This window comes from Caenorhabditis elegans, chromosome V, assembly GCF_000002985.6.
Source record: "Caenorhabditis elegans chromosome V".
Taxonomy (NCBI): domain Eukaryota; kingdom Metazoa; phylum Nematoda; class Chromadorea; order Rhabditida; family Rhabditidae; genus Caenorhabditis; species Caenorhabditis elegans.
Genome location: NC_003283.11, coordinates 6,613,834 through 6,641,545, shown reverse-complemented (window position 1 = coordinate 6,641,545; position 27,712 = coordinate 6,613,834). Strand labels below are relative to the sequence as shown.

Below are 27,712 nucleotides of genomic sequence, written 5' to 3'. Positions count from 1 at the left end.
TTGTAGAATAATAACAACTAATGCATGCTGCAACGAAAAAATACTAAGAACTCAAGGTACTTTGTGCCTTTTATAAATTATGTGGGCAGCACACACACACACACATGTTTGATGATCGATTATATTTGGATTTGATTGAGGAGAATTTAAAATAGATCAAATGAGAAGGAAGTTGCAACGACGAAGATCATCAAATCAAAATGCACATGTTTTGAAATCAAACTTCAATTTTTTGAATTTTTAATTGTTTTAGTATTTTAAACTTAATTTTAAAATGTTTATATATACGAAAATATGGTACGACCATGAGTTGATTTGAAATCACCTGGATTTTATGCTTTTGAACATTGTTTTTTTCTGAGTTAGAAACCAACTCCCTAGAGTGCAAAAACAAGAACTTTGCTGATCAGTTTTATTTGATCAAATTGAAAATAGAATCCAGGCAGGTATTTGAACTAGGTCGGTAAAAGTACAAAATATACAACTAAATAAAAATATATCAGCCTAGTCGATGAATTCTTAGAACTTGTTCTGTTTATTTCGGTCTGATTAAAATCCATTGGAAATAATATTTCTTGAATGAAATCAATGGGAAGATTGAGAAGGCTAACGCTAATTGCAGAAAATTGCCGAGCCTAGTAGTTTGATCGTAAAATTATTCCTTTTGGTTTCCCAACTATTACTCATATTTTTAAAGATATTTTAGACTTTGATCAAAACGTCATGCATCCTTTCGTGGTGAGGATCGAAGAAAAGTATGAGTTGTTCCAATTAAAATTCCGATGCATTTTTCTGCAAATGAAATTTCGAGTTTTATGTACATGAAAGGGGATCTTCGCAGAAAACAAGATGAACTATATTTATAGACCTTTCAGGAAAAAATATGTAACAAAGTATTATTTAGGTGTAACGTTGTGAATAGACGGTAATGAAGAAAGTACTTGAAACTTCAGAGATCTACTTTAGATCACGTTTTTAAGTAAGAGCTCTAAAAATTCCATGTGAAGACTAGTATTAGAAAGATAGCGCTGAGTTGTTTAGAATATTTTCCGTAATCTCAATAATTTTGCAAAATTTGACATCGAGATCAAATCCAGGGATTATTTCTCAAAGCAATGTGTCTATTAGTTTGTGTCGCCGGCGGATAAGTAGTAAGATTTATTACACAATTCGTTCAACGGTCAGTAAATATCTACTTTTGTAATCCTTGTTGATCGCAGAATACGCCGAATATTTTTTATGAGGTTTCTGCCATGACATATCAAGTGGACCATGACAATTGTTGTCACATCAGCTAGATTATCACACCTTGCACGTTTCAGGTTGGCGTGCTCGCAGGTAGTTCAAATGTACATGTAAAGGAATTTAACTTGTTTTTTTTCGTGTCAATTTTCAAAATATAATGTACATAAGTAGGAAAAATTAATTTAATACTGTGAATTTTTTTTGTGGCAGATAAACAAAAATTTGCCCTTTTTTGGCACCATGTCGGTCAATTAAAAAAAATCACATACATTCTGACCGCCAATTTTTTAGATTTTATATTTTTTAAACGTAATTTTAAACTTTTTGAAGCTGAAGTTGTCTGATAAAGACAAAGGCAACTACATAGTTAATAGGATGTATAATCTCTTGCAACTAGATTTCCAAAACTTCAGCCTATTTTTTAATGGACGACAAATTTCAAATTATTTGCAATTGTTTGGCTATACTCTTAATTAATACACATAAAAGTATTAGTTATTCTTTCTGCAAAAATAATTTTTGGTAAAAAATAAACACCGGATTATTTGCTTAATCTTGTGTTTTTGTAAACAATTCCAGAATTTCTGGAAAAATTGCATTTTTAGCGTTTTCTGAAATCAAACAACTATAAAGTTGAAAATACATGGCATTTATTCACAAGGGTCTATGAAAATTTCTATATACATACAATAAACATTTCAGATGACTGAACGGAAAAAGATACCTAAAATGAGTATGCTTTGTTCCGAGGAGTGGATATGTGATGAATCGGAATTTGGAAACATACACACAGATGGGGGAGAGATCATGATAATATAACTGGACAAGACCCGATGGCTAGAACACCCATTTTGGTCACAGATGGTACAAAAAAAATAGATCAGCGGGTTTGACATTCAAGCAACGGAACACTACTGTATGGATCGTTGAAGTTCAGAGAGTCTGGCCGGTGTAGTGTTGGACCCTGGAATTTCAACAATATTAACTTATAACCGCCAAGTTTTAATTCAAACTCACCGTATTTTGCACACCGAGTCTATTCAAATCAATTAAAGATGTTGGTGGGGTTTGATCAGTAACAGTGTTACTTTGAGGAATCAATTGAACGGATTCGTCGTTGTTTTCCGGTGAAAGGTACTCTGGTTGTGGAACCGATGTCAATCCATTCTCATATTGGACTCTTGCGAGATCTTTTCGAATACTATTTACAACATATGATGTGAGCTCCGAAGTGTATGGATGCTCACGAGTTAGCATCAGTTCGTGCACTGAAATTTCAAAATTTTGAACAATTGAAAACATTGGTTTGTTATTTTTAAAAATTCCGGTTAACTTTTAAACTATCGCTTCTTGCAATTTTTGTGTTTTAACAAATTTTATAGTTTTTATTTTCTGAATTACTACTCACGTTGGATTCTATCCTGCATGTCTTGTTGTGCAGATACTTTCACCGTAGAAGCATCTGTAAATGTACTGTTCAGTGAGATTTCAGTCATTGCGGTCATTGGTGTCTCCACGGAGACTGGCGTGGATTGCGAATGTGCAAATGTTGCTCGAACGGCTGGATGAATTGGGAAAGGCATGCCAACAGAGGCCGGATCATCTTGAATGTCTTGGAAAATCTCGACGACATCCACAAACTTTGGTCGATCAGCCGCAGCAGTCTTCCAACAGTCACGCATCAATTGATAGACTCTTGTGGGAATACCATATGGATATTCTAGACGAGCACCTTCTGTCAGCATGAGCATCACCTCTTCGTTACGTCGGTTTGGATATGGGACAACTCCAAGAGAAAATACTTCCCAGCATAGAACTCCAAAGCTCCATATGTCAGACTTTGTTGTGAAGACACCGTCGATGAATGCTTCAGGTGGAGTCCATTTTATTGGCATCATTGTTCGCCCATTTATCCGGTAGTATTCAGTCCTGAAATATTTATGTTTAAATGCACTGATTTGCTGAAAGTTAATCCAATTAGGATCTGAATACATTAGAAATATAATTTTTGAATAGATTAGAGTATTGGCTTCTAATAACCCACTTACCCATATGTAATCTCTTTTGCCATTCCGAAATCAGCAATTTTTGCAACTCTTTGCGGTCCTCTTGTTGTGAGTAAAATATTTCGTGCTGCGATATCTCTGTGAACATATCCAAATGTTTCCAGGCATTTACAACCCGCTGCCACGTCACAACATATTTTAATTAAGTCACTCATTGCCAATTGGAATGGATTTAGTGATACTTGCTGGAAAAAAAAACAACTTTTTTGATTTAAATATATGCATGAAAACTTACGTTGGGACGGCACTCCTTCACAAAAGATAGTAAATCGCCACCTTCCATGTACTCAAGTGCAATCATATATGGGACCTTCTCGAAGTCAATTCCAATCAGACGAACTACATTCTCATCCACGAATGTTCTAAAGTAGGGAGATAAATTAAGAAATTAACAAGAAGACATGTTTCCTACCCCATACAAAGCGCTTCGTTGCAGAAATCTGACTGCGACGCTTGGCTGGCTGAGAACGTCCTTGAAATCATTTTTACTGCGAGCTTGACACCACTATATTCCCCGTAGTAAACTTCACCAAAGTTTCCTCTTCCCAGCACTCTTCCCCTTTCAATCGAATCTCTTGATATTGATGGTAAAGAGTCGAGAGCAGCTTTTCTGGTCGTTCGACCGAAATAGATGTCATCGTAAAGGTAATCCGGCTGGAAGAAATGAAAATCATAAGATTCCGGTCTAGTGGTAATCCGCTGCTTACTGATTTCATTTGGGTGAGATCTAAGATTTCCTGTTTCATCTGCTTCTCGCGGTTACGGTAGTGATAAACAACGAACAAGGCACCAATGATCGTTAGGGCCGCGAAGATCAAAAACGTAATGTTGTACAAGGTCCAAATTTGGATTTCTTCTACAAAGTAAGATTTAGTGAGCCACTTTGAAATGTTGAACAAGCTAACCGCAAGTATCGTTGTACACGTCATAAATTTCCTTCCCGTTGTTGCAAAGACAAAATGGTTCGTAGGTAAAATTGCGGTACTGGTTTGTCGATGATGAAGGGCATACCAGAGGAAAAGCTTAAATGGGCGTTATTTTATTGTTTTCAAAACTAGTTTGTTGAAGAATCAAATTTCAAAAAAATGATGAAAGTTCAACTGTTCTTACCACAAGCTTCCTCAGTGTCAGTGACATTTGATCCATCAGGACAGCCACAGTACTCTTCTTCAAAGTAATCTTTTCGGAACCTACACACTGTTGGAGGTTCACAACGTTTGCGGCAAAATGCTGAATAAAAAAGTTTTTAAACTGTGCTTCAAAGTAATTGTTGCCTACCAATTTTGATATAACCTTCGTCAAGTCTTTCGGATTGATAGTAAATGGGCGATTTTGAAAAGTCAATGGACACATTACTTGATCCACTTCTCGCTCTACTCTTCCCAAACGGATTTCCTGCTTGATATCCTGCACCACTGCCACCGAGCATTCCACATGAGTTCCCACCTCCACCGAATCCTCCGAACACTGTGCTTTCACCTTTTTCGCCGGGACATCGATTATCGCGTCGTTCAACGATAAAATCAGTATGCGACACGGCTTTACATGTTTCATTACACCTTTGATCTGGCTTGACATGAATTGCGGATGCTCCATAACCGACTTCCATGTCAAAACCATCCCATGATGCTCCAGCTCCACCGCCAGCCACAACATTCCACAAATCTTTTTCAACGGTTAGCAGAGTTGCTCCGCCACCAGCAGCCCCTCGTTTTCCATCATACACGTAGTTGTGGCTGATTTTTGAGCATGAAGAAGGTCGAAGCTCATCATCGTGCTCCGTGAAGCATGGACTTTCTCCCATTTGACCAATTAGCATACGCAGGGAGAGATTTTCGATCAGGTGAACCTGAAATATTATTATTTCACGGTCTCATTTTAACTTTTTCTTATTTTAAACATGTCATAAGTTCAAAAAGATCAGGACAATTGTTCAACCATTTTTTTTTGCTTTTTGAACTTGATTTAACGAAATTATATGTAATGTCAGTAAATATAGAAATTTGTTCCCCAATTGGTTTGTGATATGACTAACATTTTTCGAAGATACTCGGGAATACTCGTACCTTCTAAAATTACTTTATGAACTGAAAATGCTTAAAATGCTAATTGAAACGTTTGAATAACTAACCTGAAGTGTGACACAATCTCCAGTGTCTCCCGATGCTTTTGAGTTTGAACCACCACCAGCTCCACATATTTCCATCCTATAAAATCCTGTAACAGGAACTGTCCATTGCTGAGTTCCGTCTTCTTTCAGAAAATGACCGGTTTGACCATCAAGTTCTCGATTGTGATCGCAGTTTTGTGGTTGCTCAAACCCAGAAGCTCCACATGTATTAATGAAAAGATCGGGGATGTCCCAAGTTGACTGATTAATATCTAAAATATTTCTTTAGAACAGTCAGGATCCCTATTGCAAACCTCTTTCAAAACAGGTAGGACTGAAGGATAGATTATCGATTGCCACATACTCTTCGGAACCAGGGAAATAATTTGTCACAAATATTCCAATACGAAATCCTGCATTTTGTCTTGGTATATTCACAAATACTCTTTCCCAGGTACAACTGAAATTAATTTTGCTAACAGAATAATAGTATGAGAAAACTCACTTTTCTTTTGGGATCAAAGTATATCCTGCTTCATAAATTATTGTTCTTCCACTTTCCATCGGATTGATTCCTTTTGATATTACAGATATTTGCCATACTTTTGAGTATGTTCGCGAACAAAGGTAGAATCGAAGCTAAATTAGTAATGTGCACAAATTTTAAGAATTTTTTAAACGAATTGAAACTTACTTTACACGACTTAAACAATGGACTTTTCTCATCATATGCTTCTGGATTTGTTCTTGGTAGTTCTGGTGAGACTAAAGCTGATGTTCTTCTAGTCAAAGGGTTTGGCTTGTGATCAAAAACCAGCATATTCCCTGATCCTCGCATAGCCTCCTTGATTTTCGCTGACGGCGATTGCAGGCGGAATAGATGTAGAGGTACTTCATTCAATTTGTTTAAAGGGGCAACTGTAGTTGGTTCGGATAGTCTTTCATGGTAATCAGTAACATTTGTAACTTGGTACCAAGAGTTACAGTAATCCTGACCATTAAAGTCGCACATTGTCCCATTAATATTTCCTAAAAAAGGTGATTATTCTCAATCAAAAATTATAAAAGTACCGCAGTCCATTTCATCAGATTCATCGTCACAATCAATTCGTGAATCACATTGAGCATTTTGGAGGCACCGTGTGTTAGCAGATATAGAGCATAGAAATTGATCACCACGAGAACATTGCTCAATCGGGTCTCGAATCTCTAAAAAAAGTTGTCTTCGATTTTTTAAATAATTGTTGAGAGGCGAAATATTTTCTACCGGTTTTTTTTGTCTAACTTGTAATTAAAATGTTATTTTTTATCACAGTTATGAGCTGCAAGTTTTTTCAACTACTCACCACCACAGTTTTCAAAGTAGATGTCTGCTATACTGCATGTGAATGGCTTATTTTTCTTCTTCTTTGGTGGAAATCCAGTCTCACAATCTATTGAAATTTTAAATGGTTCTGCGTAAGATCCAATCGCAACCTGGACCGGCACCCAACTGAAAGAGAAATACTTTTGGTTTGTCCCTTCTTCATTTTACTCACAATACGCTGGCTGGTTTCAGCCAGTGCTCGTATAGGTTTTTCTTTTCCCCAGATTGCAAAATGGATCTTACGACAAGTCGAGATGTTGAGGATTGATGAGTGAAGTGATGCATAAATCGTAACGAACACTGAAATCTCAGTTTCTGGTATTTAACGATTCAAGTCAACTTACGTTGAAACCACTTTGCCTAAAAAACTTGCTAACCATCGAAACCTTGTTCATTTTGAGATTTGCCTTTTCTGAACCAGCTTGCAGCATATAATCTATACAAAATTAGAATTTATCGGCGACATTATTTAATTAACTCACCAAAAAGGACCTTATTAGATGACTCAAAAACTTCAAATTTTAAATCATCATGATCACTATCTGGAGTCCAATGGCACTTTTCTTTGCTCAGATCGCAATGTTTCTCTGAAAAACAGTTGCGTTCCAATCATATGTATAGTTTGTAAGTTTTATTTTTACCTCGTTTTCCACAATAACAGTCTGGATACAAGACCATTAATTCTGTCGAGTTGGTCTCTTCGTCACAAGTTTCTATGAAACAGTTGCATTTTTCTTGCTCATAATGATATGTTTTGTAAGTCGAATCAACTCGATGATCGCAAAATGAGCTTGTCTCATTGCAAGTGTTTTCTTGAATGTCTGAAAATAGCATTTTCTTAAGGAACTACATAGAACATAGTCTAGCAAGGATAAAAAACTGAAACATAAACCATTTGCCATCAAATTTGAAACTTCCAATAATATGTAGATATCATTTCCGTTTAGTCTCAATTTAATGTTTTTAACTGAATTTTTTTGAGTTTGTTAAGCTTTAAAGTTATTTTATCTGTCTTTATGTCGATTGAAATCTGGTTTTTTGTTGAAAATGTCTGTCACTGCCAATTATGTAAATACTACGTTTTATTCAAAATTCAAAGTAGTAAAAAGTTAGTTAAATGAAAAAAAAAGTGAATGAAAAAAGTTTTAATTTTATTGTCCAATTAATTGTTTTTTCACGATTTCTGAAAGTAGATCTTACAACAGAAAAAAAAACTTACCGCTAGTTAATGAACAATTGGGTGCTAGTAGTGCGAATTGCTCTGCAGCTTTTGCTTTCTGAAAGAGGTTAATTTAGATTTACTCACTAACTACTCAGCTTACTGATTCTGCGGAAATATAATATGATCTTGAAGATCCATTTTCTTCATCCTCAATAAGGAATCGATCCGCATAGTATCGTCTCACATCGAACGTCTCATTTGGCAAAATGGCACCAACCAGTGTGACACGAAAAAGGACTACAAACCACCATAGTCTTCGTTTACGCATCTTACTGGTTCGCTACTTTAATGGAAATGAAGTGACATCTAAAAATGGGAAATGTATCAAAAAAAAAAGCGTGAAGAGGAGGAGAAGGGTGGGGGGAGCAAGAGACACGGGATATGAAATATTCGGAAAGATTAGTGGAGCAAGAAGAGGCGGATTACTGGGAGAAGATAGAAGATCGTGAAGAACGCTTATGAACTGGAGAAAAAAGGAAAACGTTTGTCAAAAAATTGTTAGGAAATTGTGGGCTCGCTGCCACATAAAATTAAGTAAAAGTTGAGCAACATGTCGTGTCCATTCATTACTTTTAATATTTTCTTCTTACAGTTTTTGACAACTTTTCACAAATGCCCGATTTAAGTTGCAGGAGTTTTCTATAAAGTTTCATTTAATTTTGGTTTCACTCAAGTATTTTTGCAAGCGTTTTGGAAATCAGTAAGTAATCATCAGAAACAACAAGAACAATTCATCAAATTATTCAAACTATTGAGGGAGGTGAGTTTTAATTAATTCTGGTCCACCTACTTTGAGTTTCGCAATTGAAAAAAAACGTTTCAGTTGTTGAGGTAAATCTATATAATTTCTCGGAAAGTAACAACAGGAACGGAATAAATTAGAATAAAAAAAATATTCCAAATACATATAAAGATGCCTGAAACGAGACTTTATTTGCACAAAATAAATCAGGCTTCATGAATTCAATCTAAATTTGCCATCGGGAAAAAACACGGGGCGGTGACAAAACCACCTGCTGTTCACCCGACTAATTCGGTATAGACATGACATTTGACGGACGGCGAAGACAACGGATAGAGAAGGTAGACTTCTTAAGAGAAACAGCGAAAAAAGTTGCAGAAAAGAGAATCTTTGAAGGAAAGGAAAAAAGCACAAAGTCTCTGCTCACCCTCTTCTCCTGCTCCCATCTCTAATTAATTCGTCGAGAGGAGAAAATTCCGCCGTCGTCGTCGTCGCCGCCGCTCTTAACCCATTTCTTACTCTTCTTATTCTCATTCTCAAAAGTCTTCTAATTTTTGATCCGCGGTGCCAATTCCCAATTTCCGCGGAATATATCATGCAAACATTCTCTCCATGGCATTAACACCAAAATGGATAGGGATAGAAGGAGCAGCAACAAAAGCTCACACGGCACGCTCACACCGGTTCGCCACTCATTTCGTTTCAGCTCCCCGAGCCCACGCCACGCACTTTTGGCTTTCACTGACAGGAGAAAAAGAGAGAAAAACATATGAAGTGTATTAACATATGAAGAAAGGGACAGAGAAAAAGACAGAGAGATAGGGATAGAAAACAAATATATCAGAAGATGTGGGCATGAGCTGGTCAGTCTGGTGACGGAGGAAAAGATGAACAAACTAGACAAAAAAGGGGAAAATTGCAGACGAAAAAAATAGGGAGACTGAGAGGATTCAAGACTAGACTTGCAATGAGTACTACTGAAAGGAATACTCATGACGTGAGAAAAAAAGAAAAATAAGAAGAGCCACTAAAAGTGAGCTCAATGCGCGCACCGCGACTCTCAATCGGTGCTGATCGCGAACGGTCGCTTTCGTGATTCGAACATCAAACCCTGTTCCGCTTAAATTAGACTCTCCACATCTAGGGTGCACAGTTCAAAGCTTTAGTTGAAAGAAAGATAGAGTTATACTATGCACTGAAATATAAAGATATGAATTTGATGGCTCTACTCCATTAATGGTTCTGCGGATCTGGAAATATTTAGACAAAATGAATAAACATCGCCTGAGAGTTTTCTAAGATGCATACTACCTTGCCTAAAAACTACCAAAACATAAGTCTTAATCCCCAAATATTTACTGTCGAATGTAAGATGTTTGGCCTCAAATTGTCGGCTTCAACATCAGAAGAGCGTTGCTGATCAGATTAATATTCCACATAAACAAGCACATTTTTTGAGCTGTAAGAAGTGTTATAATAGTTCAAAGTTTGAACTATTATACTATTGAACTATTGAACTTCAAACATACAAATTCTCTTAGAACAATTGAATCAGCATACGTGTGTGAAGCAATTGAAATATATTAATTTGGAAAATTGTGAAAAACAATTAATGTTCGTTTTTATCAATTTGAACATTTCAACAAAAAAGCATTTCTGTCTTTTCAACAATATTGTTTGTTCCCTCAAAAAGGACAGCAAAGTGACACATCTTCGAAGGCTCATTTCTAGCTATAGCTAACTCATTTTGTAGTATTGTGATTTTTCTGGCTCATAAAATATTCTCGGAAATTGGAGAGAAATTCAATCACGTGAAAAACTGATCATGTGCGACGAGAACGATGTTAGAGAATCGAGTCCAAAAATAAAATTCGAAATGAGTAACAATTCCCGTTGGGAGATATGTTCAATTAGTCAAAAATTCAAAGAATCGACAACAAATTATATATTTAGAATTTGATCTGATCTCATATTCCGAGTGACGTGGATTTTCTGGTCTAATAAAAACATGCAAAAATTATGAAACGGGGGAGAATCTTCATCAAAAGAATTGAGAAGAGACGGATAGATATGAGAGCAAACATTAAAGCCGTAGGTGCGAAATCTAGACATAAAAGAATTATAAATTCCGGAAAATCCTCAAAAGAGAAGTAAGTGCATGATGTTGGATTATCTTTTCGATTTTTATTTTTTGGGAAACATTTGAGAAATCACAAAATTATGCATTTTATTGGAAAGTATTAGAACTTCGAAGCAAACCATTGAGCAGTTTTTGGTAAATCGTTCAATAAGACTAATTTACAAAATAACTTGCTTCATCTTTAAACACTTGTGGTTTAAAACAGCAAAAATCCTATAAATTATGCCTATGTCAATTTCCAAAATAACAGATTTTCACGCAAAATGCCTACCTATCTAACGATAAAATACGCCAAAATGTAGAAAATGGATGGAGGTAGGTACGTAGGTACGTAGGAAGCAGGAAGCTAAGAATATCTAGCAAAGAAAGCTTTATACAGTTATGCGAATTGCAACAGTTTTTTATTCCAAATGTTCAATTCAGAAATAGTTGTAGCCGTCGACAACTCATGGCTTCGCTTGTCCGGCTTTTTGAAAAGTATGTGGGATGCTATGACTTTGCTCATCTAACAAAATATTTTCTCAGCTGTCAAGGTGCATTCAATACTCTATTGACTAATTTGGACAAGCGATAAAAGTACAAAAAATAATAAAGTTAGACAAAAAATTGATTTAAAAGTTACAGGCGCTAAATAGATCTCTAAATTTGTTAAATATTCAACACAAAAAGAATCATCATTTTAGTTGAAGATAGATATACGAAAAAATGTGTGAAAACGGAGAGATGGCTTTAATCAAAAGTGCACATTTTCCTTGTGACTGATTAGCTTCTTCGTCGCTCGCTCCAAGTCATTGGAGAAAAGCAAAACACAACGTACTCCAGAAGGCGTGAGAGAGGAATGGCGACAGATTCAGATGCAGAAAACTAGAGAGGGAGGATATAGGCTGAAAACGAGGGGAAAACCAAAAGAGACAAAAAAGGCAGAGTGTGTATGTAGAGTGAAAGAACCTACGGCATGAAGGATAGAGGACAAGTAGTGGTAAACAAGAAGACGTCGTGCTTCAAAGAGTTGTCTGAAAATGGAGACCCGAACAGATGACAGACGGGTTCGGTGTGTGTGAATGAATGGGGCTTGAAAGTTCAAATGGCAATAACAATTGGAGATGCATGAATTTTTGAAAAGCTCGAAGACAGCTACAACGGCCATAGCTCATGTCAAATTGGAATAGGAACACAATTCTATTAGGTTGAACCGGAAGTCTTTGTGACTGGGTTTGCTTCTCCACCGCTCGCCGCAGTTGCACTTTGGTGTTCCTATGTTGCTAGGGTATAACAACGAGTAAAGGAACTTCATTTTAAAAAACACCCCATTCCCTTCCCTCTGACCTGAGTTTAGTTAGCCAACGATGTATGTAAACAGTGCCATCCACATCCGACATAGTTTGCTGTACTTCTTCCTCTTTCATACCACGATGAAGGATTTAGATAGTCTCCTTGAGAATGTTTATCATACACATGCCCATCACTATAATATCATACACAATTGGTTCCACCGCTTCGACAAGGACGACTTTTCTCTCGAGGATCATGAGACCCCATAAATTGGATTTGGATGCATTGAAGAAAGCCGTGGCAACGGATCCTTTCCAAATTACCCGTGAGCTGTCAACCGCACTTGGGTCTCATCAAACCAACATCGTACAGGGCTTGGCAGCTCCCGGAATAAAGAAAATTAGGGGTTGATTCATACCTCACACCTTGACACAAGCCAAGCTTGATTTTTGAGTGGATGATTCCCTTTCCCTCCTCATTCTCTACGGGGGCGATTGATGGTTGGACCCACTCATCACTGGAAACGAGAAGTGGGTCCTCTACGAGAACAACCACGAGCGTGACCAGTGGATTGGAGAAGGAGACACCCCACAGGATGCCGCCAAACCCGACCTTCACCCCAAAAAAGGCATCCTCACAGTGTGGTGGGGAGTGTACGGCCCCATCTACAGGGAACTGCTACCTGATAGCAAAATAACTACTGGGGGCCTCTACATTATCTAACCACGGAACCTGAAGAAAGTCTTCAATCGTTCACCCCTGATGGACAAGCAACTATATTTACAACAAAACAACGCTCGTCCCTACGGCTTGAAACAAATATTGCAAGGACTGGTCAGGAGTGGATGGATGGTTCTCCTTTACCCACCGTATTCTCAAGACATTGCTCCATCTGAATACTGATTGTTTTCAGGTATAACTCGTGACCTCTGGGAAAGAACCTTCAATACCCATGGAAGTGTCGAAATGGCACTCAAGCAATATTTCGACTTGCGCCTGGAAGGGTTCTATAAGTAGGGCACTCACAAGTTACCCACACGTTGGCAGTATATTGTTGATAATGATAGCAAATAAAATTTATCCTGTCGTTTCTCTTGCTTCGAGAAATAAACGTTTGAACAAGTCACAAAGACTTCCGGTTCAACCTAATAGAATAAAAGCAGTGGAATTTGGCTTTTAGGATATTTTATCGAAAAGATTTATCTTATACAGTACGCGATTCGAAAGCATCTGAATCTGATAAGACTTTTAGATAACATATTTCCAGAGGTTAAATATATTGGATGATTTTTTTAGGCTTTTTGGCCTACTCTTAATAGTTCCTTATATATTTTCAATAAAAAACAAAGCTCTTGCAAGCTGGTAAGTATGGTTTCGTCAACCTTGAAGTTTGAATGAGTTATTGAAGTATAAAGTTCTTTGTTGAGTTACAAGAGATGAATGAAAAATATTTGATTTTTTTAAAACTTAATTTTGGGCTTTTAACTTTCAAATCAAAAACAGGAAGCAATTAACCATCGCACGTCAATCCAACCGCATTCTAATTGAAACCTTACCATCACCTAATGAAATCACAGGTTGTTTGGTTACTATTGAGCAAAATAACAAGTTTTGTGACTTGTGTACACCACATTTCTGCTCATTTTATACATCGAATTGTATTCTTAAGCACAATTGAAACAAAAGTAGAAGAAGATAGATTAATGGAAGAAAGTGTGTTGCTAGTGGATACCAATGTGCTCTCAAGCAGTCACTGATTATCACATGATTTTGTCTTGCTTCATATGTTTTTCTGCTACAACGTATTTGAGCGCGAGAACATAGAAAGAAAATGCTTGTGCGAATTCGAAATGACGATTTTGAGGGAGAGGAATATGAGCGAACAAGAAAGGAAACAAAATGAGCGAATAGCGATGGAAATTATTCCAACAACAGCAAATAATAAATAGAAAAATTAAAATTCAACTCTCCTCGCATCGTGGTAGGTGAAATGGTTGGAGAATAGAGAGGAATGAGGAAAAAATGATTCGATTACAAGTTGGTTGCATGCGTGTTTTCCGGGAACGTCTAATTGTGTATTTCAATAGAAAATGTGGAGGAAAAAGGAAAAAACGGAGAATACATGTAATGGCAAAATTTATTATTTTTCAAGAGGCAAATACAGATTGTTCTATGAAAGCATTGTTATTTGAAGCAATGAATTTACGGCAAAAAAAAGGTGTGAAACAGGTAATTTGCGATGTACATATGTATACTTCAAAAATCTCGCAACATTGTAGACGAAATTGTAGATGGGGCCATGGGACCGTGAGGGATAATGTGCACAACTCACAGTGCGCATATGGCTAACGGTCGATTAAAAATGCGTCATGCCAGGTTCTCGTCGCAGTTTATCCAACAATCTTTCCATGTGAAATTAGCAAAAATGTATTCAATGATCTCGACCAAATCAATTCGGGTGTTAACAAATTATTATTTAAAAGTTAAAAATATGTTTTCCAGCCCGAAATAAAGTGTAAGTTGTCAAATAGATTAATTGGTGTGGCTCGAGAATGGTTCATCATACACTTTTTAGTTCAAAATGTTTCTTTTTATCCAACAGAATCGACGACATTCAGTAGAGCCATGTGGGTACAGATCTAAAACAGAAAATTACAGACTGAAGTTAGAACATGAAAAAGGCTTTTGGGGTCGTAGTTTTCGTTGAACATCCAATTTACTTGTTGAATTGCCTGCGTATGTTTATTTGGATCATTGTTATGATTTGAAATCATAGACAACGGCCTAGTAACTCTTTGCGAGGTTATTCAAAACTCAATCAATTATTCGATTCAAGCCAGCCAAGCAAATTATAAAGCTAAAAATTGTCATGTATTCTGGTTTTATTTTCAGGATTTCAAACTTCATTATTAATTCAATCGAAAAACTCTATCAATTGTTTTGCCTTCTAGCATGATCAATCAATAAACCCGAATGAGCCAATTAATCTTATCTTATCAGTTGTTGAGCCAAACAGCCGACCTCTTTGTCCATTCTCATTTGACCCCACTCTAATCATTTCTTCGTTTTCTTGAAGAATGAGATATTTTCCCCTTCTACTTTGCCTACTGGCCATAACTACAGCAGAATTCCGGAATGCTACAAAGCAGGTTCCAGTGGTCATGTGGCATGGAATGGGTTAGTTGTAACTTAATTACTGAAAAAGTGCGAACATTATGATTTTTAGGTGACTGTTGTTGCAATCCGTTGTCTATGGGATCTGTGAAAAAACTATTCGAGGAGCAAATTCCTGGAGTTTACGTTCACAGTCTTCAATTGGGATCTAGTATTACAAAAGACATTGAGCATGGATTTTATGCAAATACCAATGAACTTGTCTATATGGCATGTATCAAAATTAAGAACGATCCTGAACTAAAGAATGGATATAATGCGATCGGATTCTCACAAGGAGCACAGTTTTTGTAAATCGCGTTTATTGAATTTAAATTTTAAAAAATTTTGTAGAACGGCAATTTTTCAGGAGAGCGGTTGCCCAAAGATGCCCAAATCCACCAATGAAGAATTTGGTGTCAGTCGGTGGTCAACATCAAGGAGTTTTTGGAGCCCCGTACTGCATTGGTGACAATATTATGTGCAATGGCGTGAGACGTCTCATTGACTTGGGAGCTTATCTTCCATTTGTACAAAAACGGTACGAGTATTTTTTGTCTTTCATTTCATTATTTTTAACAGTTTTCTAGAGTTGTTCAAGCCCAGTACTGGCACGACCCAAATCAAGTCGAAGAGTATAAAAAACGTTCTATTTTCTTGGCTGATATCAATAACGAAAACGTAAGGATTTTTAAAACATTTTTTTGAAGTATTAATTAATAATTTCTGTACATTTTGGTCCTTTTTTGTTTTGAAAAAACTGTTTTTGGTGATTGAAAATTATAACTTTTTCTGTAAAAAGATGCGCCGGGATTAGTTTAATGAACGGTGGTGCTTTATTTTCTTTTCTAAAAATTATTCCTGCCGGTTGACATTTGAATTTCAAAATCGTTAGAAAATCGTAATCATTAAAATAATTGAAAAAAAAAGTATTTTTGTTTCAGAATAACAACCCGACTTACAAACGCAACTTATTGAGTCTCAAAAACCTGGTTCTGGTGAAATTCAATCAAGATCATATGGTTGTACCAAAGGATTCATCTGTGAGTGGTTTTTTTTGTTTTGCAGTTTCCGAAAGTAGACTATAGTCGCCTATAGGCGAGGGTCGCCAAAAGCTTGTTAATGCAGGCCGGAGTTTTCCCGAGTATTCTCATTCTAATGGGTACAAAGAGCCACACAGGCAACAGACATTTTGTACCACCTGTCACGGTTCTCACGCTGAAATATTTTATAAAGTCTCAATAATTTATTCCAGTGGTTCGGGTTCTACAAAGACGGTGATATTGACACAATTCTCCCAATGAACGAAACCGACCTGTACAAAGAGGATCGTATTGGATTGAAGAAGCTTCATGAGAGTGGACGAATCCATTTTATGGACGTGGATGGAGATCACTTGCAAATTCCAAGAAGTGTGCTTGTCAACGATATTATCAAAAAATATTTTATGTGAACTTGTTTGATTTTCAAAAAGAAACAACTCGTATTGTAAAACTCGTACGTAAAAATGAATTATGAAATTATCATGACTGGTTGTGTGAGCATTTTCTTGATTTGGGTTCCCATCATTTTCTAAAACATCTCGAAAAAATACGGCTCCGAGATTTCGGCATGAAAGATGTCAAAAAGCCAGAAGAGCTCCTTGATCTTTGATTTCTCACGAGAGATTCTCTAAAAATAGGGGGAAAATCAGAAAACTTAAAAAAAAATTTGGCAAACCTTCATGGATTTGACCAGTTTCATAAGAATCAGAAGCCGATGAGAATACATTTTGATATCCGTCCGATTTGTATAATAAACGTGCATTTGGTCAGCAATTTCTGCTCGCATTTGTTCGCAAGCTTCTCGTGTTTCATGAGAAAGATCACCTTCTAAAATTAAAGTTAATAAAAATTTGATTGATGTTTTTTTTTTTTACCTTCAAGTCCAATAAGGTGAACCATACAAAAAACGACTTCTTCCGTAGTTGGCTTGAGATCAAGAAGTGGCCTTGCAACTTCATCTATGTAACGGTGTAGGAAGGGTTCGAATAGTCTGAAAATTACAAAAATACAAATATAAAAATGTTCAAAGATTTTTCATCATTATATCTTTCTCGACATAGCGGCAAAAATTGTTTTGTTGAATTTTCAGTATTTCAATTAATTTTATAGTAAAGAAAATGCTGTATCAAAATGTGATCCTAAAACCAACGCAACTTTGAGTAGGCTTTTCAGAACATTGACAAATTTCAATCAGCGAATTGTGGGCATTTCAAAGTTTTTGAAACAGAAAACTCACTTGTTGAAATATTGATTCGTGAGATCAGTTATCGAGGCAAAGTCAATATGAGTTGATTCCAATTTCATTGCGAGATCATCATTGATAAGTATATACTGAAAAACAGTTGATATTTTTAAAAATAATTAAAAACTATTCTCACTCCTCCTCGAATGACTCCTTCTTCAAAAATCTTGACAGACATTTCTAGGCGCTCAAATGTTCTAACGACATTCCAAGAAGATCGGAAGAGCTGCATTTTTTGATCCATGGGTAGAGACATTAAAGATTTTGAAGAGGAAAACCAACAAGAGTACATATAGATTCGATCATTGAGCCAATCAATAGCAGATTTCAGCTCGACTTTGTCAAGAAAAGAGATTTGACTTTGAGCTTTTTGATTTTTCCTAAACTTTTTCAATGCAGACGTCAAAGTAGTCAGTTCACAATCGTCGCCTTTTGTTTTATGCTGAACATAAAATAACAAAATTTTCACTTTCAATGTTTTTCGCTTCAACTTACCGAAAATGACGTTTCAATTTTCTTCACCAAGTCATTAAAACTGATAACCATGTTCGGCTTATCCGGTGTTTTTGGCGAGAAGGTGAACAAAAAGTTCGGATCAATTCCAGGTGACTCCACCGAGTTCTTCCGGCTCAAGTTGGTCGGGCTGTAATCAGATTGAGCTGGGCTTCCATTTGGCGTAGAGAATTCGTCCTGAAATGTAGTAAATAAAATAATTGTTTTTAATTTAAAAAACAAAACTCACACTTCCACTATCCTCCATCAAACCGCGAAACGAGTACGTTGGGTCATAGTCCAATTGAACTTCTGAAAAATGAGTATATTTTACTAGAAAAAGAAGAGAAAAAAAGAAGAGAAAAATAATTGGACTCTGTAAAATTTGCAGAAAAAAACGCTTTTGGTTAAATTCCAAAAGAATGGCAGCAAAATTTTTGACAGTAATTGAAATTTTATTTGTGTTTTGGAAAGGATTTAGTTATTTCACCACTAGCAAAAATGAGTGGTGATTTTTAGCAATTTTCAAAATTCAACATTATGTAAAAAAAGGAAATAGGGCACTTTTGTATTTAATGCCCTCATTTTGAAATTATTTAAGCTATAAAAAAAACCTTTGGAATATTTTTGTAATTTTCGGACTTCGGAAAAAATCCTTTCTAAGCCTAAAGAGTAAAAATCAAACATAGAGATGATCTAGAAATTTTGTTAGGATTTTTTATTTTTCAGAAAAAATTATTTTTCTGCGTATTCCACAAAACCTATTCACATGAAGTTTTTGAAAATTTGTCAAACCAATTTTCGCAACAATTTTTCACAAAAACTTTTGATGTAAAATTTTTTGATGTGCACGATATGCACTTGAAAATCTTGCAAGTTTTTATTTTTTTGGAAAAAAAAACATACTCTCTTCATTCATCCCGATTGCTTTGCACTTTGTCAGACGACACTGCCGGCAGACATATCTATAAACAAAACGTGAATTTTCTGATTTTGAAGACTATAGTAACTCACCTTCCACGACCATCAATATTGCATTTTGAATTCCCCTGCTTACATTTATACTGTAATTTCAGTACAGTAGCCCTTCGAAAGAATGCGGCGCACGCTCGGCAGGTGAGTGCACCGAAATGCATTCCATTTGAAGCTTTTTTGCAAACCAAGCATGACTTGTCAGGTACCATTTTTAGATTCTGAGAAGGAAAAAAAGTGTGATCATCATTTTGTAATATGCAAATTGGGTGTTGTCATTCTAAGAGATCTCTACCAGATATGTTATTAGAGAAATGAAAAACGTAGAGAGGAGAGGAAAAGATCAAGTGACCACCGAAAAGGGTTTATATTTGAGAAAAAAAAAGAGGGAAACTTGAAGGAAAAATGAACGTACCTACATGTCAAATTTTGAGACTGAAAACCCAGCCTCAAATCACAAAGTTATCACAGCAATTTTTTGGTACTTTTCTTCACATGTAAGGCAAGATCAGAAGAGAGACATTTTCGGCTGGGGGAAGACGTCATGTCGGCATGTTCTCTGATCGTTACGCTGGTCGAAGACGTAGGAATCTCAGACAAACAATTAAAATCTCACCCCCTTCCGAAAAGAGATAGTCTAGTTGTAGTGGAAGGAAAAGCATAATGACAATTATCAGGATGAAGTGGTGAATTTGGCTAACCGTATTTTCAGAAAACTTTAGCTGGAGTTGTATGAAACGTTTTAAAAATGTGCCTAGGGATACTATAGATACTGAAAGTTCTTAAAATAGAAAACTCAGAAATTTCATATTCGATCTGATGATAAAAGATTTTGAATTTACTTTCCACTTGAAAAGACCACCTCAAAAATTTGTTTCAAAATGTTTTTATGTTCGATGAACCAAAAAGGAAAAAAGTCAGAAAAAAAAGATTTTCGGAATGTGAGAATTTTGGGTTTTCTTGAATTTTATAGGAAAACAATCCCCTTCTGATTACTGCTACATACATTGTACAATTTTTTTAAAAGTGCACACATTGGTACATGATTTGTGATAGAAAATTTTAAGTCAAAATTGTAACTTCGATGGAATTGCGGAAAATCAGAAACAAAAACATTTTAGAATTGCTAGATTGATAGTGACCGATTTAGAATTTTGGATAAAATACGTTGAGCTACTTTATATAGAGGCAACCGATCTTGTCCATCTAATTCGAAACATGTATGTCTTTTGTCGTTTCTATGTTCACATCTGTCTGCGTCTCTTCATAAATTGTCAATCTCTAGCTGTCAATTGCTACTCGGTCTACGAGCATCGATTCACACGCGACCTGTGTTCGCCGAATTGGACTTCCGCAAAACTTTCAAAAGACTAATGTCATCTGATTAGTCTGCGTCTCCGATAGACTGTCATCTGCAGGTAGCCGTCCACCATCCTTGCATCTTCATTGCCAGCCTCGAACCTTTGCCAAACGCTGCAAACTTTTGACAGATCCCGCCTCCCGACCCGCAAGATGATTCGTTAATGCGTTTGGGCCCGATGTCTTATCGTCGCCCTCTACAACACTTGACTCATGAAATAGGACATGGAGACCAGAAAAAGAGAAAAATATTGTGTCTGTTGACGGGGAAAGTTGTTCATTTTTAGGGCATATAACTGTATATATGTTTCAAAAGTTCCTGATCTAGACTGATTCAATTGGGAACAATCATTTTTCTATTCATTTAGATCAGTTGATAGACATCAGATATGTTTTCTCCGATTTTCTTACCCGATGAGTAATAAATTTGCCAAATATGTAGTTCGCATATTTTCCGAGATATCATGATATTTTGTCAATTTGCAAAAGTAGCATCAAAGTAACAACTAGTACAACAATGTTATTCATATAAATTCAATTCACCGCTTTATTAAGTATGCATGTCAAGGAAAACTATTCCCTCAAGTTAAAAAAAAATAAATACAAATAAGTTTAGTCCTATAGTACATAAACTGAAGACTAATTTCAAGTTAACAAGTCTACCATATTTTCCCTACTGGATTTGTACCCCAATTGCTTTACTTTGACGGCTCATATCTCGGTTGTACTAAAATTAATCACAAATATACTGTTAGTGAAATACAGAAGATTATTTAGCACGTATTTTGTCAGTTTACAGTTTTCTGACAAAAGCAAACGAAACCAAGATATTAACTGCCAAAGTGCAGCAAGGATGTGCAAGTATAATAGGGAACATATGGCATGTACAAATGATACTGAATGATACTGAACCTTTGCTCTATTTCCATTACTTCAATATATTGCAATTTAATTTCACGGTTTTGACGATTCCATTATATTCTTGCACCCCATCCACTTTACCATATTTAAATTTAATTAACTACAAAACTTTTGAAGAAAAATCATACATGTTTTGTCAGTGGCAAATCATTTTGCAAAACAAAAGATTGTCAGGGTTGAGCAATAAGATGCATTACTAAACGTGGAAATAGTATTTTTACAAGATTCAACTCCAATAATTCCCAAGCATCCTTTCTTGCATAGCCTCAAAATCTCTGCTGCAACCCAAATAGATGTTGTCTAATTTACGGTAGATTACTCACTGCGTTTGTGCCTTATGTTTCCTGCAATTTGGCTAACAGGCCAACCAAATCACCCTAACATCACTCACAAATAAAATTCTCAAGTTCACTCTAACTTTTGATGCCCATAAACATTATTCCATTCTAGTAGCATGTTTAGAGTTTTACTTTCAACTTTCCGGTTTGATATATATCTCCATTATGTTTGATGAAAATTATCAACAATGAAAAATATACTTCTTGGTGTATAATAGTGTTTTTTTCGGAAATAAAACCTATAGATGAAACTACTAACTACAACAGTGTGTCACATTTTTAATCTGTTTTGACTCCACCAATTATTTCAATAATACATTGATTTTTTATGAAGCCGAAAGAAAATGTTTTTGCAACTGTTATATAAACCATTCCTTACATTCTTTGAAAGGCGGTCTTCAATTAAGCTACCACTTAGCTGATTGGCTTGAACTACGGTACGTTGCTAATTAACGAAAATGAAAATAATTTCGTTCAAACTAGACTCGATCGTCTTATGTGATTTTATTGCGCTTAACGATCAACGATTGATATCTTACGTCCCCAGTACTTGAATGGAATTTTGAGGGCACTTGTCGGATTTGTGTCAGATTTTAGGAATTAAAGGTTTGCAGCAGAAATGTATAAAGAAGAAGTTGTAACAGAAGCTTGAAAATTTTTTATCGTAAGTAGGTTTGAAACTTGCAGAATATGTATCTGAACCAAGCTTCTCTTAATTTTCTATACGAATTTTTTTGAAAACTTTTTATACGATTGCACTAGTTCTCTCATGCAGATAAATGTTGTCTGCTTCCGAGACAAACTAGGTCAGTTTTGTGCCTATTCACAAGTAGACGTAACGGAAAACTAAACAAGCGGCGATTTCCAAAATTGCCGATTGCCAAAAGTTACACCAAAATAACTAAGTCGATAAGTTCTGCATAATTAAAAGCAGGCTTAAGAGTTTGGTTACACATTGTTCTATTTTTGAACCTCAAATTTCGGGTTTGTATTCAGAAAATGACTTAAATGGCAGTTTATGTTTTGGCAAAATTTCATAAATTTAAAAATTTGAATAGAAGTGAAAATTATCAGACTTTTTGATTGCACTCCTGTCTTGGTTCATCGAATGGTTTTGAAATAAACTTGTTTTCAAAGATTCCAAACCCCCAATTTGAAAAAAATCTAACAAGCGGTTTAAAAGCACGCTTTTTTTATTACATACAAAATTTCATTTATTGTTTTTCCGATTGTTTTTCCGAGTGACCCCTACAAATTTTAAAACATCAGTCAACATTGTTGTTTCATTGATAATGAGCTCAACTCAAAAATTGATCTTTCGATTTTCACCCGAGTTGCCGTTCTTTCAAATTTCTGACTGTTCATATGAGTTTTGATGTTGATCTAAACATAAATAAACAGACTAGACAACGAATCAAACAACAATCCAGTACAAAGAGCATCTTCTCTTTTCTTGTTCTCTCTCCACAACTCTCATCCCCCACGAGGTCATTCTCGTGTACTACAAAAGAAACCACGGAAAGTGGGGTCTGCGAACTGTGACTGTTGAGTACTATATTTGTGGCACCGGCGCGAAATGAACAAAACTAATCGCCTAAAAATAGAACAAGCTACGACAGCAGATTCAAAAAGTGGAAAGTACGTCAAGACCGTTAGAACACTCATTTCTCGCGAGCGCGTAAGATTCTGATCTCTAAGCTGTAGCCTCTGCAAAAAGTGCTCACTAGAGCCAACGAAATGAGGAAATAGGCGCGCTATTGTTCTGGCTGCACTGTTCTGAAGATCAAAGCAGAACTGATGTTACATTTACGCGGCAATGGCGCAACAAAAAGTACAATTAATAGAAAAGACAAAACATTGTAGTTTGAAGATATTGTTAGGAATTATAGATATAAACAATAGAGTGGATTGAGCTTTGAGTTGTCGTATATATTTTAACGGGGAAACTGTGAATACGAAAATTTAAAAAAAGTTTGAATAGATATATGTACGCTAACTTCACATTAGCTTCCAGTTAAACTGGATATTCCATATTAGTTTTAGCAACTTCTACAGGAGCGCTGTAAAACACTCAGATTGGTATTATGTCTACATATCTACATGCCTACGTGCCTGCCTATAACATTTTCTGATCTAGCAATTGCACATATTCACATTCACGTTATTCACATTCATAATGTTGTTTCTTATATCTACATATGTAGCTTTTGGATATTTAATTGGGAAAGGAAAAAATCACCTTTGCATTGACAGTAGGTATGCGTATAGATATGAGGCAGTCGTTGGAATAAAGAATAATTTATGGTAAAATCAAAAGTAAAAAGTCTAACGTTCAACAATTTGTAGATTTTAATTTCATTAAGTTTTTGCTTGATACAGGATGTTAGAATTTTTCCGAGTTTCAAAAAAGTTTATCTTGCACTAATGCGCCCACTATAACTATTTGTCAATATTTTCTCTAAAAACTATGAACATTTTTCGCAAGTTTCTCAAAACTTTCTCTACAGTAAAACATGAAATGTTTTTGAAAATATATTTCGTCTTCGAGAGCAGTTTCATAATTTCTAGAAAGACAAAAATCTAGATTATTATTGTTACTGTAGACAACCCTTGTGGTCCTAGAACCTTGAATTTTTTATCTTTGTTGTTGGGTTCAACAGGTCAACTTCCTGTGATTTACTATTTTGGTACTGATCTTCTTTTTTTATTTTTCCGCCGATGAGTAATAAAATTGGTTATTTTTCGGGTCAATTATTTTTGCTTCCAAAATGGAATCAACAATAGTGTTCCCTGCAGTCACAACGCAGAAAAATAGAAACTAGTCTAAGAGATCTATTCATATCATTTCACTTTTCTAGTATCGGAAACAATTAATCATTGACCGCAATCATCTGGCTGCATTTGGGTTTAAATTTAAATTTGTTTAATTTTAGGAATATTAGAAAAATTAAAAGCAAATAAATAATCATAAATCGCAAAACAACAACAACAAAAAGAGCTCAGCTGGGCTTCACATCTTGTAGATTGTGACAAAAATGAGCCCCCTTGTATACAAAGCAATTCCAACTTTTTCATGTTTGTTCTCTTCGCCGGCGGTCACTTTGCGCACAAAATGTGCTCTGTATCTTCCTGGAAATATATCGAAACACATGGCACAGTGTAGCTAGATAGAGTGTAACCAATGTTACCTGAAAAGGTCCTTTTGATATTTTAGGTGAGATATTTTTAGACTTTTTTCAAACAATGCAAACTTATTTTAAGATATGACTTCATTTTTGTGTCTAAAAAAGTGTACCCGTGTCGTTATCGTTTCGACTTCAAAGTTCTTGGTCTTGTTAGACTCCAAAATATTAAAGTGAAATGCGTCAACACTATGTCAACACTATAAATTCATCTATAAAACTGTTATCAGATATTAAACTTCGCAAACGTTGTTTTTCGCGCAACATGATTCTTGCGAGAAAATATCCAAGAAACCGCTTCGATTAAGGGTTACTGTATGTATGTCAAAACCTGATTAGCGTATGTCAAACTAATTATATTCATCTACAGTATCCCATATTTGCCAGATTTTGAATGTAAAATCAGGGAAGGAATGTTTAAAGTGAGGGATTGTTATGAGACCAAAAATTGGGGGCTTTCATTTTTTGCAATGAAATGATATTACCCGGAGACGGGTACATCAAATTGTGTTTTTAAGAATTCTAAGTGATCAGTTGTAAACTTTAATAATTTTCAGACATTTCTGAAACTGAAAGGGATGGAATTTGTAAAAAGATTTTTATGGTTTTCTCTGGATACCACTCCATGCTTCAGTATTCACTATACTATACCTTCTTTAAGTTGCTAACTACTTTCCAAATTATCTCTAACTTTATCGCATTCTCATTTTGCTTCGAAAAACTTTAATGAAACTGATCATTGAAGCAAAATGCGAAGTTTAAACTTTCTCCTCACAAATATGTGCTTCATGATCCTATCAGTCCACGATTCAAATATATCAATCAACATTTGACTCTCGATGCATAATCATTTATTATTATTCATATCTATATACACGTATGAAAACAAATACTTCAATCAAATAGATTATTTAGACTTTTGGGACTCCTCCGACAACGGCGTGCTCAATTCCGCACTCGTTGGTTCCACGGATGATACGGAAATATCCGTTCTCTCCCCAGTTGACGTTCCATGAGTTGGCAACAAGCCAGTATGGAGTTCCGTTGTCAGTTCCCCATCCAAGAATTCTGATGGCATGTCCTCCGAGTTCTTGTCCAGTGGTGTGAACGTAGACTCCGGTCTTGTATTGGTAGAAGTCCTCGTAGACAGTGAATGCGGCCTCGACTGGTCCGTGGGCAATGATTTCAGCTTGGATCTGGGAGACCTTCTTTCCGACGGCGTAAGCGGTGCTTCCGAAGTGCTTGTCAGCGGTGTAGGCAACGTTGTAGTTCTTGTTGGTGCACTTGTTAACACAAGCTGGGGTATCGTATCCATCATCTGGGCAAGATGGCCAGGTAACGTTTCCGACGGTCTCTCCGCATGGGGCAAGGGAGTATGGCTTGCATCCGAACTGAGCCTCGTAAGATCCTCCGGTGCAGAATCCGCTCTTGACAAGGTACTTCCAGGCGTTGATTGGGTATCCTCCCTCGCATCCGTATCCGCAGTTGGAGCAGCAAGAAAGAACATCTTCAGCTGAGAGAAGGGTGTTGACGGCTCCGTTGGAGGCGATGCAGAAACGATCAGAAGCAGCCTCGGCGGCAGCGAACGCCCAGCAGGATCCACAGTCAGATTGGTCACGGATGTTGTTGATTGACATACAGTTTGGCCATTGGGTACGGGCATCGAATGTTGCTGGAATGGTATCCTCGTTGATATCATGCTTCACAACCTCAACATCTGGAGTGTGTGGGGCAACGAATTCGGTTCTCATGAGACGCTTCTTGACCTGTTCAATGGTGATGTCCTTTGGAATCTCAGCCTTCCAGAGAGATTGCTTTGAGTTCACATACTCGGTGATAGCTTCTTGGGTTTTTGGAACAAGTGGAATAACGAGTCCGGCGGTAACAGCCACCAAGGCAGCAAGAATGAGGTATTTCTTCAAGACAATTACAATTATTAAACTTCACGCTAAAACAACCACTTACCATTTTTGTAAAAGAGCAAATAGCAAGATAGAGCAAATGCTGAAGTTACTTCATTGCGATGGTCTTTTATAGTTGACTCGTTATCAGTTCGGGAGTGCTCGTTATCTCTTATCATTGGCGTCCGGGATTAAAATTGAAAAAATTTGCGGTACCTGGCAGCGCAAATTTCGATAGACAATGCCTAATTAGGAGGTAGTCATGTGACGCAGCACCATCATTTGAGCACAATGATCTCGTGCAACTTTGATAAGAGTTTGGAAGTTGTGTGGTTCAACGAAAGTTATCATTTGGAACCAGATTAGAAGTACTCAATTTTTAGGTTAGGTGTAAAAGTAGCAAGAAGGTTTGAACTATGAGGACTACTTTGTTTCCTCTGTACTCGCCAAAAATAAATTTTAAGTTCAATGTGGCAATAATTTGGTGCGTCTCTTCGTGCATTTATCCTGAAAAAATCAACGTGACTGACTGCTCCAGAAAATTCGAAAACCTTAAAGAATGGAATGCTCTGAAATTTTGCGAATTAAACAAAATTGTAGTTTTCAACATTAGTATTTCCCAATAGGCTTTTCCAAATTTTCATTTTCAAACAGAAGTTGTGATATTCTTTTTTTACAACTTCAGAAAGTATCATTTTCATAGTTAAATTTTAAAACTGCCCGCTTTTTAAAACCTGGTTTACAATATCTGAAACCGGTGGTATTTTTTTTGCTTTCACAATCCAACAAGTGTCACGCATACTTTCTGGCTTAATTGAATTTCATAATGAAGAAGAATTAAAGATTTCCGAAGCGAAGGGGTCTTCCTGACAGGTTGACCATCTACTCATTTCTGTAATTCTTTTTTAATTTTGGAAAAGATTTTTGGAAAACCAGCAACATTTT

The 27,712-nt window shown here is 36.2% G+C and overlaps 4 protein-coding genes and 6 non-coding genes across 10 annotated transcripts; 5 read left to right on the top strand and 5 right to left on the bottom strand.

Annotated features, from left to right (window-relative positions):
• Window positions 1-1,880: 1,880 nt before the first annotated feature.
• scd-2 (ALK tyrosine kinase receptor homolog scd-2) lies at window positions 1,881-8,321 on the bottom strand. The gene is made up of 22 exons (NM_072284.4): window positions 8,110-8,321; window positions 8,007-8,064; window positions 7,429-7,608; window positions 7,270-7,374; window positions 7,132-7,223; window positions 6,960-7,087; window positions 6,768-6,913; window positions 6,493-6,630; window positions 6,116-6,450; window positions 5,927-6,060; window positions 5,736-5,881; window positions 5,443-5,693; window positions 4,590-5,160; window positions 4,422-4,541; window positions 4,217-4,333; window positions 4,019-4,167; window positions 3,724-3,965; window positions 3,547-3,673; window positions 3,294-3,496; window positions 2,654-3,174; window positions 2,263-2,513; window positions 1,881-2,209 (listed from the first exon to the last, which is right to left on the bottom strand). Exons 1-22 carry the CDS (start codon window positions 8,275-8,277, stop codon window positions 2,126-2,128), a joined length of 4,266 nt encoding a protein of 1,421 aa, NP_504685.3. The 5' UTR covers window positions 8,278-8,321; the 3' UTR covers window positions 1,881-2,125.
• Window positions 8,322-15,201: 6,880 nt separating this feature from the next.
• On the top strand, window positions 15,202-16,845 carry ppt-1 (Palmitoyl-protein thioesterase 1). Its single transcript, NM_072283.6, has 6 exons — window positions 15,202-15,340; window positions 15,390-15,627; window positions 15,687-15,857; window positions 15,907-15,997; window positions 16,261-16,359; window positions 16,572-16,845. Exons 1-6 carry the CDS (start codon window positions 15,241-15,243, stop codon window positions 16,767-16,769), a joined length of 897 nt encoding a protein of 298 aa, NP_504684.2. The 5' UTR covers window positions 15,202-15,240; the 3' UTR covers window positions 16,770-16,845.
• Window positions 16,747-19,352, bottom strand: nhr-37 (Nuclear Hormone Receptor family). Its single transcript, NM_072282.5, has 9 exons — window positions 19,109-19,352; window positions 19,001-19,059; window positions 18,345-18,406; window positions 18,098-18,292; window positions 17,739-18,044; window positions 17,597-17,691; window positions 17,235-17,350; window positions 17,036-17,187; window positions 16,747-16,987 (listed from the first exon to the last, which is right to left on the bottom strand). Exons 1-9 carry the CDS (start codon window positions 19,276-19,278, stop codon window positions 16,889-16,891), a joined length of 1,254 nt encoding a protein of 417 aa, NP_504683.1. The 5' UTR covers window positions 19,279-19,352; the 3' UTR covers window positions 16,747-16,888.
• F44C4.9 lies at window positions 18,091-18,238 on the top strand. The gene has a single exon (NR_068941.1). It is a non-coding gene; the product is annotated as an Unclassified non-coding RNA F44C4.9 (non-coding RNA).
• A 631-nt stretch (window positions 19,353-19,983) lies between the features above and the next one.
• On the top strand, window positions 19,984-20,004 carry 21ur-13417. Its single transcript, NR_068940.1, has one exon.
• A 222-nt stretch (window positions 20,005-20,226) lies between these two features.
• F44C4.12 lies at window positions 20,227-20,371 on the bottom strand. Its single transcript, NR_068939.1, has one exon. It is a non-coding gene; the product is annotated as an Unclassified non-coding RNA F44C4.12 (non-coding RNA).
• Window positions 20,372-23,311: 2,940 nt separating this feature from the next.
• Window positions 23,312-23,391, bottom strand: F44C4.11. The gene has a single exon (NR_068938.1). It is a non-coding gene; the product is annotated as an Unclassified non-coding RNA F44C4.11 (non-coding RNA).
• Window positions 23,392-24,743: 1,352 nt separating this feature from the next.
• Window positions 24,744-24,820, top strand: F44C4.10. The gene has a single exon (NR_068937.1). It is a non-coding gene; the product is annotated as an Unclassified non-coding RNA F44C4.10 (non-coding RNA).
• Window positions 24,821-25,694: 874 nt separating this feature from the next.
• Window positions 25,695-26,872, bottom strand: cpr-4 (Cathepsin B-like cysteine proteinase 4). Its single transcript, NM_072281.6, has 2 exons — window positions 26,832-26,872; window positions 25,695-26,782 (listed from the first exon to the last, which is right to left on the bottom strand). Exons 1-2 carry the CDS (start codon window positions 26,832-26,834, stop codon window positions 25,778-25,780), a joined length of 1,008 nt encoding a protein of 335 aa, NP_504682.1. The 5' UTR covers window positions 26,835-26,872; the 3' UTR covers window positions 25,695-25,777.
• On the top strand, window positions 26,611-26,631 carry 21ur-14330. The gene has a single exon (NR_068936.1).
• Window positions 26,873-27,712: the final 840 nt, after the last annotated feature.